General features: G+C 49.0%; 1 protein-coding gene across 22 annotated transcripts in view; it reads right to left on the bottom strand.

Annotated features, from left to right (window-relative positions):
* PLEKHA2 (pleckstrin homology domain containing A2) overlaps nt 1-16,243 on the bottom strand; it is a 73,169-nt gene that overhangs the window by 29,550 nt on the left and 27,376 nt on the right. For 7 of the 22 annotated variants that reach the window (XM_063610945.1, XM_063610950.1, XM_063610949.1 and 4 more), the window contains 2 exons: nt 8,011-8,067; nt 218-266 (listed from right to left, as the gene is read on the bottom strand). In XM_063610945.1, the coding sequence (XP_063467015.1) occupies nt 218-266; nt 8,011-8,067 (106 nt within the window). Of the gene's footprint in view, nt 1-217; nt 267-1,214; nt 1,787-5,820; nt 6,187-7,974; nt 8,068-11,761; nt 11,855-15,713; nt 15,840-16,243 lie in introns of those variants that run through there. The other 15 variants (XM_063610940.1, XM_063610936.1, XM_063610939.1 and 12 more) reach the window with 8 other exon arrangements.

Genomic DNA, 16,243 nt, shown 5'->3' with positions numbered 1-16,243 from the left:
ATGTTACTAGTCCCTGAACCTCTGCCCTTATGTTATTAACAACCTTTGCAGCAAGACCAGGGAAAACAGTATCACTTGACATCCAGGACCGTCACTGTGATTTAAGTCACTCATACGCACAGGGTATAGTCACATGTGATCACAGGACTGTCTCCATGCAAAAGAGGAAGTTGCCATATCAATATTAAATGAGTCCCTCCCCTGGCTCAGTACTTACCAAAGCAAAATGGAGTTTTTGGTTTCTGTTTTGGGGTAGCTATGCTCACCTAAATCAAATAAGAAATAAAAGAAACATGAATATGTGTCTTACAATGTTGAAGATTTCTTATTGTGAAATTTCTCATACATAAAGAGTATATTAAACATATGTCTACATTTTTTAAAAATAATAATTAAATGAAAACCCTGTACTCATCATCCAGATTAAGAAACAAGCATTCTCAGTCCTATTTCTTAGAAGCCCTCTGTGCCCCTCCCTGACAGAATCCCCACCATCAGAGATAACCATTATCTTGAGGTCTGTTCATCTTTACAAAAAGACTTTTGTTTATTATTTATGTATTTATTTAGAGATAGGGTCTCACTCTGTCACCCAGGCTGGAGTACAGCGGTGCAATCATAGCTCACTGCAGCCTCCAACTCCTGGGCTCAAGTGATCCTCCAGCCTCCACCTCCTGGCTAATTTTTTTTAAATGCCCCTATGCCTGGCTAATTTTTTTTAAAAAAAGAAAAATATTTGCAGAAACAGGGTCTTGCTATGTTGCCCAGGCTGGTCTCAAACTCCTGGGCTCAAGCAATCCTCCCGCCTCAGCCTCCCAAAGTGTTAGGATTACAGGCATGAGCCACTGCGCCCAGCTCAAAAAGACTTTTAAAAGCCACTAAGTCCTGATGAAAACCTATCCTGGCCTCATTCACACTGGTAAGACTCCCCTCCTCCCCTCCTCTTTCAATCGCCAACCCTCTCCCTAAATCTTTCTCAAAGCTGAAGGCAATATTGCTACAAATGCAGGGATTCCAATCAGAACGCTCAGAGAGATGAAGCAGCAGGCTGCTCGCTGCACTCAGACACACGGAACAATTGCCTTTACATCTGCCCTGATGGCCTAACCATGAAAATAAGCACCTTCCAGGTGCCCAGAGAGGGGCTGATGGAATCGGAGAACATGCCTATACATCTCAGGGAAGGGCACGAAACAGAGGAAGTATTTCTATACCTCCTGTTGCTGTATTTCATCTTGTTCTGGCAATCCTACCCCTGGCATGTACACTCCTGAGTATCTGCATATGTGAACTCACATCATTCGGGCTCAAACAAAAGAAAAAAGAAAGCAACTCATATTCCACCACACGCCCACAAAGATTAGGGACAATCCTTGATGGAGGCTGAGCCTCCCTGGAGCGAGCCTCCACCACTGGGCCTCTAAAGAGACAGTCACCTTCCCATGGGTCCTAGGCCGGGGACTATTCACATGATGTCACAGTCCTCCCCTGGATACCATTCTCTCCATCCCTCTCCAGCCAAGGGTATTCTTCGACATGTCCTCACCTAGGGGATCCAGGAGCGGTTCCCACTTTATTTTATTTGTTTGTGGGTGTTTTTTGGGTTTTCTTTCTTTGAGACAGGAGGCTGGAGGATCACTTGAGCCCAGAATGAGACCCTATCTCATTCTGTCACCCAGGCTGGAGTGCAGTGGCGCAATCACAGCTCACTGCAGCCTCGACTTCTCAGACTGAAGTGATCCTTCCACCTCACCCTTCTGAGTAGCTAGAGTACAGGTGTGTGCCACCACACCCAGCTAATTTTTCTATTTTTTTTTAGAGATGGGGTCTCGCTATGCTGTCAAGGCTGGTCTCAACCTCCTGGCCTCAAGTGATCCTCCTGCCTCAGCCTCACAAAGTGTTGGGATTATAGGCATAAGCCACTGCAACCAGCTGGCTCCTACTTTAATGGGCAGCGTATCAGAAGCCAGGTGCTAAAGAAAAAGTCCTGAAGTGAAATTAAAGTCTCTTCCTGGCTGACAGTGGTTAGGGTCTAACAATGACTGACTCACCAGTCTGTCTAGGTTCTTACTCTTGGCTCTAAGTTCTTGCTATACACCTGCCCAGATTCCTTAACCAAAATTAATATTGCCCCAAATAAATGGGAACTGAGGTGGCACCTTATAAAAGATCAAAAGAAGGTCAGGCAGTCAGAGACAGAGAGTCTCAAATGACAGATGTCCCAACTGAATGACCTCCATTTCCTGTTCTATCAAATAAGCGATCATAATATCGTGTTCTCATAGGGTTATCATGAGGGTTAAATATGATAGTGCAGGTAAGACAGTCATTCCTCCACACAGAATCTGCTCAACCCAGGAGGGATTATTTACAGCTTTTGATACCTCATTTCCTTTAAAGCCTCACTCCACACATCAACACAGGCAGTGTCCCGCCTGGAACTACGGGCAAAACGCTGAGGGTCCGTGAGTTTCTCTGGGCCTGCAAAACTGTATGAAACCCGAAAAAATTGCCTGGCCTCCTACATACAAAGTGAAGATGCTGTATTTAGTGTTAAGAAATATTTAATTAAATGCCTACATAACATTATATCAACCTCCCTGACAAGTATTTAAATGCATACAAGATGTTACATCAAGTAAACGTCATTAATTTTTCAATGAAACATTAAAAAATTTTTCATTTGAAAATAATTGGTACTGGGCCAGGCACAGTGGCTCACGCCTGTAATCTCAGCACTTTGGGAGGCCACAGCAGGTGGATCACTTGAGGTAAGGAGTTTGAGACCAGCCTGATTAACATGGTGAAACCCTGTCTCTACTAAAAATACAAAATTAGCCAGGTGTGGTGGTACATGCCTGTAATCCCAGCTACTTGGGAGGCTGAGGCAGGAGAATCGCTTGAACCCGAGTGGTGGAGGTTGCAGTGAGCCGAGATCCTGCCATTGCACTCCAGCCTTGGCAACAGAGCGAGACTCTGTCTTTAAAAAAAAAAAAAAGATACTTTAGATTTTCTTAGATCACAAGAATCCTTTTGTGTGTGTGCAAGATGATTGCCCAGAAATTAGAGCCAGTTACAAACTGGATGAGTTACTCAGAGCCAAATCATTCCAAAAGTAAAATGATTAAAATCCTTTCAAATATATATATATATATATATAAAATAGACAATTATATTTAATAAGGGATGTACATTTTGAGATGTGAAGTGGAAGCCATACAGCCTAAGAAAGACCTAAAAAAATGAAGATTTGAGCAAAGGTAAACCCACTTATCCCAAGTTCGGACACAGAGGATCCAAATTCAGTTGTGTGTCAACTCACAGATGAGAGGACGCTGGTGGCTCCATAACACAATAGTCCAGGCCCCTAGGCATCTTGCTTCCTGGGTTTCTGCCCCCCCCGCCTCCACCCATTCAATCTGGACCACGGCATAGGCTTCTGTCCTGCTTACACCTGAGTGTTGATCTGTCAGTCACTTAGTTTCTTGCTTTGGCCCTCAGTGTCCATATTCCCGCAGTCCTCTAGTCCGTAACTCCTGGTTGTTCTGCCCCTGATCTCTGCATAATCCTGACCACAGCAGAACTGTGTTTGGCCATCCCAGCCCTCAGAACCCACCTATCTCATGCCTCCCCTTCTACTTCCAGTGTTATTTATTTATCTATTTATTTGAGACAGAGTCTTGCTCTGTCACCCAGGCTGGAGTGCAATGGCACAATCTCGCCTCACTACAACCTCTGACCACCAGATTCAAGCGATTCTCCTGCCTCAGCCTCCCAAGTAGCTGGGATTACAGGCACGCACCACCACACCTGGCTAATTTTTTATATTTTTAGTAGAGATGGGGTTTCACCATGTTGGCCAGGCTGGTCTGGAACTCCTGACCTCAGGTGATCCACCCACCTCGGTCTCCCAAAGTGCTGGGATTATAGGTGTGAGCCACCACACCTGGCCTTTTCTTTTTTTTTTTTTTTTTAAGAGATAGGGTCTTACTCTGTCTCAGGCTGGAGTGCAGAGGCACAATCATGGCTTACTCAGCCTCAAACTCCTGGGCTCCAGCGATCCTCCCAACTCAGCCTCCCAAGTAGCTGGGACTACAGGCACTCGCCACCATGCTCAGCTAAATTTTATTTTTTTAATTTTTTTTGTAGAGACAGGGTCTCGCTATGTTACCGAAACTGGTCTTGAACTCCTGGCCTCAAGTGATCCTCCCACCTCGGACTCCCAAAGTGCTGGGATGACAGGCGTGAGCCACTATGCCCAGCCTACTTCCAGCTTTAGAATGACATTGAAAAGCTGGGCATCCAAGACCCTTTCTGGCTTATAAGGAGAACTGCCTTTTCTCTGAAAAACTCCTATCTGTCACTGACTAGAGAGAGCGCCACAGGCGGACAGTTTTCATTCTGTTTGGATAACAAATGCTCGTTTTGACCACAACTGATTAGCCAGCCTGTGCTATGAGAATGCTACCCATGTGCTTATTATGGGAACTGGAGCCTTCAAAGAGACGGTCTGGCTTTGTGTTTGTTTGCTTTCCTCTGTTTATCCAGTTTTGGTCAGGAGGCATGTGAGAGTGCACGCGTGAATGCATGCATGTACAACCATCATTGGCCTCATGCCTAATGGCTTACCATGGAAGGGCGATTCGGCAAACCAATTCATTGCTGAATTAACAGGATCGGTTCTGGTTCTGCCCTGATTGGCTCACTGCAAGGGTAAGACCCTCAATGTCTCTGATCAGCTTTACAATAGGTGAAGCCAGAGTAAAAACACTATTCTCCTTTGCCACAGAGTGGCAAAAGAGGACAATGAAATGATTTCTACTTGTTGCTGAGTCCCACGGAAAGGAAGGCCAAGATGGGGCCGGGTGCAGTGGCTCCCACCTATAATCCCAGCACTTTGGGAGGCCAAGGCAGGCGGATCACCTGAGGTCAGAAATTCGAGACCAGCCTGGTCAACATGGTGAAACCCCGTCTCTACTAAAAATACAAAAATTAGCCGGGCATGGTGGTGCACACCTGTAATCCCAGCTACTCGGGAGGCTGAAGCAGGACAATCGCTTGAACCCAGGAGGCAGAGGTTGCAGTGAGGCGAGATTGCACCATTGCACTCCAGCCTGGGTGAGAGAGCAAGACTTTGTCTCAAATTTAAAAAAAAAAAAAGAAAGAAAAAGAAAAGAAAAGAAAGGCCAAGGAGGAAATCTAACTTATCATGGAGACGTGGTGGCTTCGCCTCCTCTCATGAAGAGGCGTGGCTGCAGGCGGGTGAGGTCACCCGACCGTCTGACTCCAGTGAGGCCACCAAGGTGCAGCCATCCACACAGCCGAGGTGGCCACAGCTGAGGCACTACCCAGCAGTGGTTGACTGGTGGGTCCTGCGAACACCCCAGCAGCGAGCAGAGGTCAGGGATGTGAGCAGGGAGTGGGCACAGGTCCCCCGTAGAGTGACGCAGACAGGGCTGCTCCACAGCTCAACAGACTCTCAGAAACTTGCGCTTATCAGATCAAACACAGACCACAGGAGCTGCAAGCTCGTCAGCGGCCAGGCACGGCTAGGGCCAGCCCCACCCTGTCTGCCCATGGCCGGAAGAGGAGCTGGGGCCCCTCTGGCAGAAGGAGTGGCAGCAAAACAAGGTCTCCTAGCTCTGCTGCGGCCTCTGCCCTGGTATCTGAGGGTGACCTTGCCCCACAAGGTGGCATCAGGATCCGGGGAATAGCAGCCACCTACACGGGATGGGGGTCTCTGGACCAGCTTCAGGAGGTCAATGGGCTCCCTGAAATTATAGGCAAAAGCAGGGTGTGTCTGTACACCTATACATTTACCTGGAGAAGGCGTCCATGCATTTCATCAGTCTCAAAAAAGGATTCATGACTCCCCACAAGTTCTTTCTGAGAGGTGGCTGACAACTGGGACACAGCTGGGGGTGGGACAGTGGGGTTGGCTGTGCAGTCGGTGGGTGGAGGCAGGGGTCAAAGTGCAGCTTTAATTATTTTCTAGTTTGCTAAGAACTGGTTCTGTTGCCATCGATGCTCTGGATGACATCCAATCATCACTTTCATCTCTGCATCTCCGAAAGGCCAGGGTCACACGCCCGTCCTCATCTTCCCGACACTAGCCCTCAGCAGATAGCAGAGAAGCACACACTCTGAACAGCCAGCCCACACGTAGCCCTCTGGCCAGGCCACCTGACACGGTGGCAAGCGCTTTCCTCCAAGAGGGAATACCTAAGAGTTAACAAATAATGACCTGGAATGCTGAGCTGGAGTCCAGCGCCTCCGAGGCTAAATGTCATTCTGGGAAAAACCCCTGCTTTCTGGCAGGGGGTCAGGCAGGAGTTAAAGGCTCTGAGCTCTGTGTAACCCGACCCAGTGGCAGCTGTGGGTTTTGCAAAATGCCCACCCAGCGCTGCCTTTCTCGGGAAGGGGCTAAACGGCAGGTCACCCTTTCTAAATGAGGCAGCCTCCAAGGCTGAGAACTCTAAAACCCTCATCTGAGCTGCATTTATAAATCATGATTCAGCAGGAGACTGAATTCATTCTTCCCCAACCAAAAAAAAAAAAAAAGTCTTCCCAAACCCTCTCACACAGGAGAGGATTTCAGTTTTCCTTTATTACTGTGAGGTTCTCTGCTCCCCTGCTCTCAATTCTCCATCTCCGACCCTCCTGGAGAAATGACCTCAGGAGCTCTCAGCAAGATGAGGACAAGCCAGAGAGGGCGGGCAGGCCTGGGCCTCTGGCTGCTGTGGCCTGGGGAGGCGGCCACATTTCTCACCACAAGGCATGCACAAATTGCCGGCAGCTGTGCTAGCAAGGCTGGACTTGAAAAGGCCCTTCCCCCTTCCCTGAGGTCATTCTCTCCCTCTTTAATCCGCCCTGACGCTGCCCTGCATCTTGTGCCTTTGTACTGGGCTGTGTCTGCCAGACTCTGCCTGCACACCACAGGCACAGGGGCGGGCTGCCCCTCCAGCCAAGGGTGGCCTCTCCTCCAGAGCCCCCCAGTCCCCTTCAGGTTCATCTCCCGACCAGCCAGGGTGCAAGGCTCCCAAAGCTTGTTAGAAGATGGAGCCGGTAGACCCCTGGCTCAGGGGCCCCCAGGCCTCCAGCCCCTGAGGATGAAAGGGGATGCACAGGGCAGAAGAGGCTCCCAAGAGGCCTGCAGTGAGGGTGTGTGGGGAGCAGAGGACTTCCGAAACCTCAGTGCTGGCGGGGTGCCACCTGGCTCTCCTCACTGTACAAAGAGTTCCTCTTTCTGGGGAGGCTCTAAATCTCCCGGCCTTTTTATCACCGCTGCATCACGGATCAGCAGTGGTGCCTGCTCCAGGGAGGGGCGGCTAATAGAAGCTGAATTCAGCAGTTATATGTGGGCACCGTTAACCAGTCCCCACCCCAGCTCTCAGCACAAGAGAGGGCCTGCTCTGGCCCCTTCTGTACAAACTGGACTGGGGGTGGCCTGGTAGCCACCTGCCCCAACCCCCAGCAGTTATCTGGCTGCTGAATGTCTTCTTGGTAATCTGAGTGGCTTCTCAGGGCCTTCTTAGCCTTCCCTCCACAGTAATCTTGTCCAGGTGAATGGTAAAAAATTCAGTGAAGCCCTAATATTTTTTGTTTGACTGTACCCTTTGAGAGAATCCTTCACAGTTGCTGGATTTTTGGTGATTGTTTTCGTGTTCCCTTTCATCCCAATTACAAAAAAAGGTCATGGGTCATGTCCTACCCCAACCCCAGCTCCCCACCACATAACACCTCCTGTGCAGGAGCTGGGAGCATTATGGATTGATGTGTTCAAGGAGTAAGAGGCTGTAGGTCCACCCTCCAACAACTTGCTAACCACATACCTCTACAGCCACCCATTAGCAGCTAAGCTTCCACAGGCAGTGTGTGGGTTCAGGGGAGCATTTCAACACCATGCAACGTCACCAAATACTAATGCCCAAAGGACTGGACACTTCCCCTTGCTTAGAAACCAGATCGACTTACGGAGCATGAATTCCCAGAGTTCCAGGTCAACATTACCTTCGAGATGTAGGTCAGCTGCAAAGCTCCAACAGCTCCTGCCCCCATTGCCAGATTCTGAAAGACACATAGTTTTCATTTTAAGAAGGCTGTGGAAACAGCACCAAGAGACAGAAGGCCAAGATTCTAGCCCTGTTTATGCCACTTTCCTGGCAACACTGAGCAAGTTACTCAACCGTTCTTTAACTTGCATTCCTCACCTGTGAAACAGTGATGATAATTCCTGGATAATGATTCAGGATTCCTGATAGAAACCTGTGACATTAACATTACCCCCAGGCCTTATCTATTATAAAGAAATATTCTAGTACAGTGGTAAAAGTGTGTGCTCAGGCTGGGCATAGTGGTTCCTGCCTGTAATCCCAGTACTTTGGAGGGCCAAGGTGGGAAGATCACTTGAAGCCAGGAGTTTGAGACCAGCCTGGATAACATATCAAGACCCCATCTCTACAAAAATTTTAAAAATTAGCTGGGTGTGGAGGCTCACACTTGCAGTCCCAGCTCCATGGAAAGCTGAGTTGGGAGGACTGCTGGAGCCCAGGAGATGGAGGCTGCAGTAAGCCGTGTTCATGCCACTGCCCAACACAGCAAGACCCTATCTCTAAAAAAAAAAAAAAAAAAAAGCGTAAGCTCCACTGTGAACAAGTTCCTTAACCACCGAGCCTCAGTTTTTCCTTCTGTGAAATAGGGATAATAGCACCTACCTCATAAGAAAGCTGTAAAAATAAGTTAATACATTTAAGAAGGCCAGGCACAGTGGCTCACGTCTGTAATCCCAGCACTTTGGGAGGCTGAGGCGGGAGGATCACCTCAAGTCAGGAGTTTGAGACCAGCCTGGACAACATGGCAAAACCCCATCTCTACTAAAAATATAGAGCCGGGCTTGGTGGCTCGCACTTGTAGTCCCACCTACTTGGGAAGCTGAGGCAGGAGAATTGCTTGAACCTGGGAGGTGGAGGTTGCAGTGAGCCGAGATCTCACCACTGCACTCCAGCCTGGGTGACAGAGTGAGACTCCATTCTCCCAAAATAAAAAATAAATAAATACATTTAAGAGCACTTGGAATTGTCCCTGGTATCTAGAAGACTCTCAGCAAGTGTGAGCTGTTACAGTTTTTGTGAGTGCCCTGAGATCTCACTGACTCTGTCCTGTTTTATGCCAGTTCAACTTTTTTTTATAATACGTAGGATACAAACTCACACAATATAGAAATAAATAAATATATATATATATATATATCTGTTCAGCTCATCTCATAGGGCTGTTATGAGTAGCAAAGGAAAGATATCTGTACAGTATAAAACACTAAGTGAATGCACTATCACGACAGCAGGAGACTCACAGGCACCAGGTCTGGCAATGTGCTCTACCCTGACACACCATCTTTGGCTTTCTAATGTCCCCATTGGCAGGGATGAAGCGGCGAAAACCCAGGGCAGTCCCATGCCAGAGTCACGGTCAAGGTTAGAAATCACAGCCCTGGGGCTTCAAACGCAGACCATTCACCTATGAATCTGAGACTGTCCATAGCTCCTGCTGACCTCTTAAATTGTTGCCAAAAGCCTCCAAGAAAAATCTCTGGGAGAGAGAGACTCCGTCTCAAAAAAAAAAAAAAAAAAAATCTCTGAAGCCCCCATTACCTGGGGTCCTCTCAAAGCAATAAAAGAAGATGAATCTTGGATAAAGGGAATTTAGTAAATTTACCTAAGAATTATCAGTGAAATGATCTATCAGGAGACAGCCTTAAGAAGTGTCTCAGGTGGACCAGGCGTGGTGGTGGCTCACACCTGTAATCTCAGCACTTTGGGAGGCTGGGACTGCTTGAGACCAGGACTTTGAGACCACCCTGGCCAACATAGTGAAACCCCGTCTCCATAAAATAACATTATAAATATATATATATATATATTTTTTTTTTTTTTTTCCTTCTTCTTTTCCTTTTTCTTTTCTGTAAATGTCTCCTCAGGGTGGTAGGGAAGAGTCCTTCTAACCCCAACTATCTAAATTAACATACATTGCTTGAAGCAAATTCAAGCAAGAAAATGGACGGGGATAATACCACCAAAAAACATATTCTCAGAACTCGAGAATCTTAGAGTGGGGGACCTAGAAAAGACTCTGCACTCCACGCTCTTCCCTTTGCGAATGAGGCAGTACAGCCAGATTTGCATGTGAACCGTGGATAGTCTGATTTACACTTCTATTTACACATTTTTTTCAACCACATAGTGACTGCTTTTTTTTTTTTTTTAGGAAACCTCTATTGGGTAGGAAGAGACAGGCCTTGTAGCCCTTAAATCAGAGTCCACATAGGAGCCCCAGCTCCCAAAAGGCATGAGTGACAGACACTGCCTTAGACGGGAATGAGAACCGCTCTGGGCAAAGACACCGTGCTGCCCAAGGTCAGACTTACAGAGGGAGACCAACGGGCTCCAGGGACACAGGAACCGCAGGACTCTGCTGAGGACTAAGAGTCCGCCACCCCGACCCCATTTTGCAGTTTAGGAAAATGGGCTTGTGAGTGAGGGGATTTGTCCAAGGTCACATAATTGGTGGCAGAGCCTAAACCAAAGCTGACTTTCAATGCAGTGCCCTGGAAGTGGCATGGGGTAATTTTAAAAGCTTGAGCTGTTGGAATTCTAGCTGTGACATTAATGCTCTATAACCATAGGCAAGTCTCTTTACCTATAAAACGGAGATGCTAAACCCTGTTTCATATGGTGGTGGGGAGAATTCCATGGAAAGACACGAGGGGGCCCACCCTCTCCTATTGGAGTCCCGATCCCCCTCCCACAGCACGAATTACAAGATGCAAATGCCAAATCTCAGGGCCGCTGTTGCACAACACACTCTCCTCACCCCAAACCACAGCCCAGCGGCCTCCGGAGCCCTAGCCTGAATTATGAGTGATGAAGTGGGATTTGGGGAACCATTCGGACGCTAACCCACATGGAACGACAACTATGAGCTGATCAGGTTTCAACTACTTCATCCCCTCTGCCCCTCGAGGGCTGCTCCACCCTCTGTCCCGGCCTCCCTGGCAGCTCTCCCTGTTCAGAGAGAAAGATGCCGCAGCCACTCTCCAGGCCCAGGGACCCCAGAGGTAAGGGCAGGGGTCCTCACCCCTTCACCCACACCCCACCCACAGTCTGCTCCTGGGCTTAACTGTATGTCCTCTCCACCAGGAGAAGTCAGGAAAATATGATGTGTGTCTGATGCTGCCTCCCTCCCACCTTCCTCCCCATCCAGGGGAAATGGGAGACATGGGAGAAAACAGCCCCAGGATCCTTGAGGCTTGATCCAAAGTGACGCTCAGCGTCCACTCCAGTGACTGGACCTAGAAGATGAACGGTGACAGCTGACTGCCAGGGTGACACATCGGCAGCCCCAGGAAGGTGCTTTCTGATCAAGGAAGACAGAGCAGGGATGCCTGAGCTGAGGGCCTGGGTGGCCAGGTGTCAGGGCAGGAAGGCCAAGAAACAGCACCTAGGGAGGGGCAAGGGATTAGAGCTGGGGAGGGGAGCCCACCCAAGCTGTTCCCCCTCTTCCCTGGCCATAGCTCAGACTCCTCTAGGAAAAAGACAAACTCAGGACTCTCCTCCCTGAAGCCTGAACCGACTCCAGCCTGCCCTGACCTCCCCTCTCTCTGGATTTCGGCACACAAATCCTTCTCCAACTTTGGTGCACACCAGAATCTCCTGGAGAGCTTGTTTTAAAAACCCCAAGAATGGCCGGGTGCAGTGGCGCATACCTGTAATCCCAACACTTGGGGAGGCTGAGGTGGGAGGATCGCTTGAGGCCAGGGGTTCGAGACCAGCCTGGGCAACATAGCAAGACTTTGTCTCTACAAAAAGTAAAATAAAGAAATTAGCTGGGTGTGGTGGTGCACATTTGTAGTCCCAGGTATGTGGGAAGCTGAGGTGGGAGGATCACTTGAGCCCAGGAGTTCGAGGCTGCAGTGAGCTATGATCGTGTCACTGCACTCCAGCCTAAGTAACACAGCGAGGCCCTGACTCTATTTATTAAAAAGAAAAAAGAGATTTAAAAAAAAAAAAAAGCCCGCTCTCAAGCTTCCCCGACAGAACACTGAATGAGAATTAAATGGAATGTGGTCAGAACATGGACATATTTTAAATGCCCCCACGTGATCCCTAAATAGGCCCAAGTTTAAGAACAGCTGGTCAACAGGAAAAAATCTAGCCTTGGACTCTGTTCTTAGAGTATGTTTTTCTGAGAATTTAGGTCTCTTCCTACTGGATGGAAGCACACGAAGGTCATGAGTAGGATCTTACTGCTTTACAGAAGGGACTCCTTAATTTTTAAATGAAAACAATATTTGCATGGTGGCGAAGTTCCCAACCAGTCCATACAAGCCCACTGAGTTCATAAGGTACTGGAAGGCCAATGCCGCTCTGCCCACCACTGGCAAACAACGTTTCCTCGTGACATCTCCCAGGTTTCAGCTTGGGGGTCACTTCAGTTTGCAGCTCCCAAGACCTAGGCAAGGCCTCTGTGGGACAGGAATCAGGATCGGGTAGAAGAGGCAGGAAAGGACTGAACCCAAATGAAAAAGAGGTCAAAATGTAGGGGCAGAGTTGAGGAATGGGCCATAGGGAGAGGGACAGGAAGCATCGAGAGGAAGGCATCTGAGCAGATACAAAGTGGAGCCAATGGGTGGTGGGAATGAAGTTCTGGAGGGCTGCTTATGTGAATCACCTCGGGAGATATCTTTTATTTATTTATTTATTTATTTATTTATTTTGAGATGACTCCGTTGCCCAGGCTAGATATGCAGTGGCGTGATCTCGGGTCACTGCAACCTCCACCTCCCGGATTCAAGCAATTCTCGTGCCTCAGCCTCCTAAGTAGCTGGGATTACAGGCATGCACCACCACACCCGGCTAATTTCTGTATTTTTAGTAGAGATGGGGTTTCACCATATTGGCCAGGCTGATCTCGAACTCCTGACATCAGGTGATCTGCCCGCCTTGGCCTCCCAAAGTACTGGGATTACAAGCATGGGCCACCACCATGTCTCCTGGCCACCTCGGGAGATTTCTAAACAAACTAAGGCGCATGCTTCATCCTCAGGGTTTGAACTCGTCTGGGATGCCCAGGCACCTGCCTATTTCCAGAGCTCCCAAGGGATTCCATGTGCCTCCAGGTTGGAGGTCATGGCTGTAGACACCAGCTGGTCCTGCTGACTCTGCCCTAGAGACACAGCAGCTGGTGAGAGAAAAGGCCACGCCAGCCAGCAGCCCACAGGGTCACCCTGGCTGCTGCACCAGCAGCCAACAGAGAGGAGGGAAGAAAGGTAGGAGAGAGAGAGGAAGAGGCAATGGAGATTCCCACGCCATGCCGTGCCGTGCCGTGCCATGCTGTGCCGTGCCGTGCCATGCCATGCTGTGGGGTGCCGTGCCTGGCTGGCAGCAATCCCACGAGAGGATGTCTACAAATCAGGAGTGGTCCGTACATTTGTTGGACTTCTAAATTTTGTGGAACCACAAAGGGCACAGGGCAGGTTCCTGTTAAAAGATAGGTGGGCACGGTGGCTCACGCCTATAATCCCAGCACTTTGGGAGGCTGAGGCAGGGGGATCACCTGAGGTCAGGAATTGGAGACCAGCCTGGCCAACATGGTGAAACCCCTTCTCTACTAAAAGTATAAAAAATTAGCCGGGCATAGTGGCATGCGCCTGTAATCCCAGCTACTTGGGAGGCTGAGGCACGAGAATTGCTTGAACCCGGGAGGCGAAGGTTGCAGTGAGCCAAGATCGCGCCACTGCACTCCAGCCCGGGGGACAGAGCCAGACTCCATCTCAAAAATAAATAAATAAATAAATAAATAAATAAATAAATAAATAAATAAATAAAGACCTTAGTGGCCGAAGAGCTCTTGAGCAAAAAGGAAGGTACTGGCATTGTCTGCCACAATGCCAGTACCTTCCTTTTTGCTCAAGAGCTGTTAGGCCACTAAGGTCCTTGAAGGAGCCAGCTCCCCAGGAGGGGAAAATATATGGCTTATTCTTCTCCATCACCAAGGAAGCAGCTGAGGTGCCCATACAGGGATGTGGCACACCTCCCACGTTAATCCTTTTTCTAGCAACAGCAGTATTTCTTGTTGAAGGAGAAATTTTTACCCATGTGACTTCTACTCCCTTCCGCCTCTTCCAGTGAGAGTCACAAAGAACACAGAAATGACCAGAAGACCCAACTATCGATCCATAAACTCACAGCATGTCAGCACTCAAAGGTCCTGTGCATACCTCTTCATTCCCTACACATGAGTCCCCTAAGGCTCAACTGGGGGAAGTGACTTCCTTAGGGAGCCAAATGAAGACAGAGCTCAAACTCCTAACATCAATCTGGTGCTTTGGCAAAGTAACAGCCTGAGAAAGAAAGAAGGAAACTAACATATATTTAGAAATTATGATGCGCCAGACATGCTGCTATGCACCTTCACATGTGGCCGCCTAATCCTAACAATCCCATTTCACAGATGAAGAAACTAACAATGGGGCAGGTGAAGGAACCTGCCCAAGGTCACACAGGCAGCAAGCAGGGGAGCCAGTATTCAAGCCCAACCCTTCCTGATTCCCAAATCCCATGCACTTTCCTTTAGGCCCTGCCATCTGCCATGAGACATTATCTAAGAGCTGATTATCAATGAAAGGTAATACAAAAGCAGGACCAGCAGGGTTATACCAAAAGAGGCCCAGTGTCATTGCCCAAGCCGGGCAGGGCAGGAACTTGTCCAACTGGCTCTTGGGTGCCAAACTCCAATAGACCAGGGATTCAGAGCAGAAAGGGGGAAGGAAGGAGAGATGCTGGTGCCATCTGACCTTCTCTTACAGGCCCCTGGGGTGTCCAGCGACAGTAAAAAGCAGCTAGCAGGAGACAGAGGGAGGGGACGTCCCTGGTAATCCCAGAGCTAGGGCATGAGCTGACATGGCTGTCTGTGAGCTAAAACCATAGCTCAGCCACCAAAAGCCACGGCCATCTAGACTCACAGAAAGAATGTGCCTACAGAGGGGGTATAGCTCAGAGTAGACATTTGAATGTAGGAGAACGGTGTGACAGGACTGAGAAGGAGAAGCATAGCTGCCGCTGCCCCACAATCCAAAGCCCTCACCCTGACATGAGCAACCAAAGCAGGGGAGCCAAGTGAATCCCAGGCACCAGGTGACCTGGGCCATGGCTCTACCTGCTGCTCTAGGGCCAAACACCTCTCCTCCCCTCTGCCCTGTAGGTCCACTTGCTGATGCTAACGCGGGGACACACGACACGCTGATAGCTACTCTCCCCATTCTCCAGTTCAAAGTGTGTATTTAATCTTTCCCTTCAGGAGAAGTCGATTCTATATCATCCTCTGCTGCGTGGGCTTAATGTTTTTCTTCTATTACTTGGATGTCGATTTCTTGTTGACAGACACCAGTATCAGCTTTAGACAGGATAAATTTCATTGTGTGTTAAGTCTCTCAGCCACACCCCCATTCCCTTTATTTCCATCTTCCAACTCTGGTGACAGAGACTTAAAGACCAGGTCAGGCCAGGTGCGGTGATTCATGCCTGTAATCTCAACACTTTGGGAGGCCAAGGCGGATGGATCACTTGAGGTCAGGAGTTCAAGACCAACCTGGCCAACATGGTGAAACCCTATCTCTACTAAAAATACAAACATTAGCCGGGTGTGGTGGCGCACACCTTTAATCCCAGGTATCCGGGAGGCTGAGGTAGGAGAATTGCTTGAACCCGGGAGACGGAGGTTGCAGTGAGCCAAGATCACACCATTGCACTCCAGCCTGGGTGACAGAGTGAGTGAGACTCCACCTCAAAAAGAAAGAAAAAAAAAAAAAGACCAGGTCAGAGGCCTGGGCTTCAGATAATCTCCTGGAAGCATTTGGGTTCCAAGCCTGACCGCTGGCCACCTAAATGTTTCTAAAGCTGTAAACTCAATAAGCCAACTCCATCAGCCCTTTGTCAATCCAGCCTCAAACTCAATGTCATTTCCCCTCCACCTTCTAATCGGTTTCCCTCTCCCCTCCCCAGCCTCTGTCAGTAATCCCACCTCCTCTCCCCAGTCAACCAGGTGCTAAACTTTCAAACATTCTTCCCTCATGTGGCCTCTAAACCTGCCCCCCCACTCTCCATTCCCATCACCTCAGGCATATCAGGAAGCTCTGTGACAAATCCCCAGTCATCATCTCCAGCTCCAGCTCTCCCCCCCTCCCCAT

The sequence above is a fragment of the Symphalangus syndactylus genome, chromosome 10 (assembly GCF_028878055.3).
Source record: "Symphalangus syndactylus isolate Jambi chromosome 10, NHGRI_mSymSyn1-v2.1_pri, whole genome shotgun sequence".
NCBI classification, from domain to species: domain Eukaryota; kingdom Metazoa; phylum Chordata; class Mammalia; order Primates; family Hylobatidae; genus Symphalangus; species Symphalangus syndactylus.
This window is presented reverse-complemented; position numbering and strand designations above follow the sequence as displayed.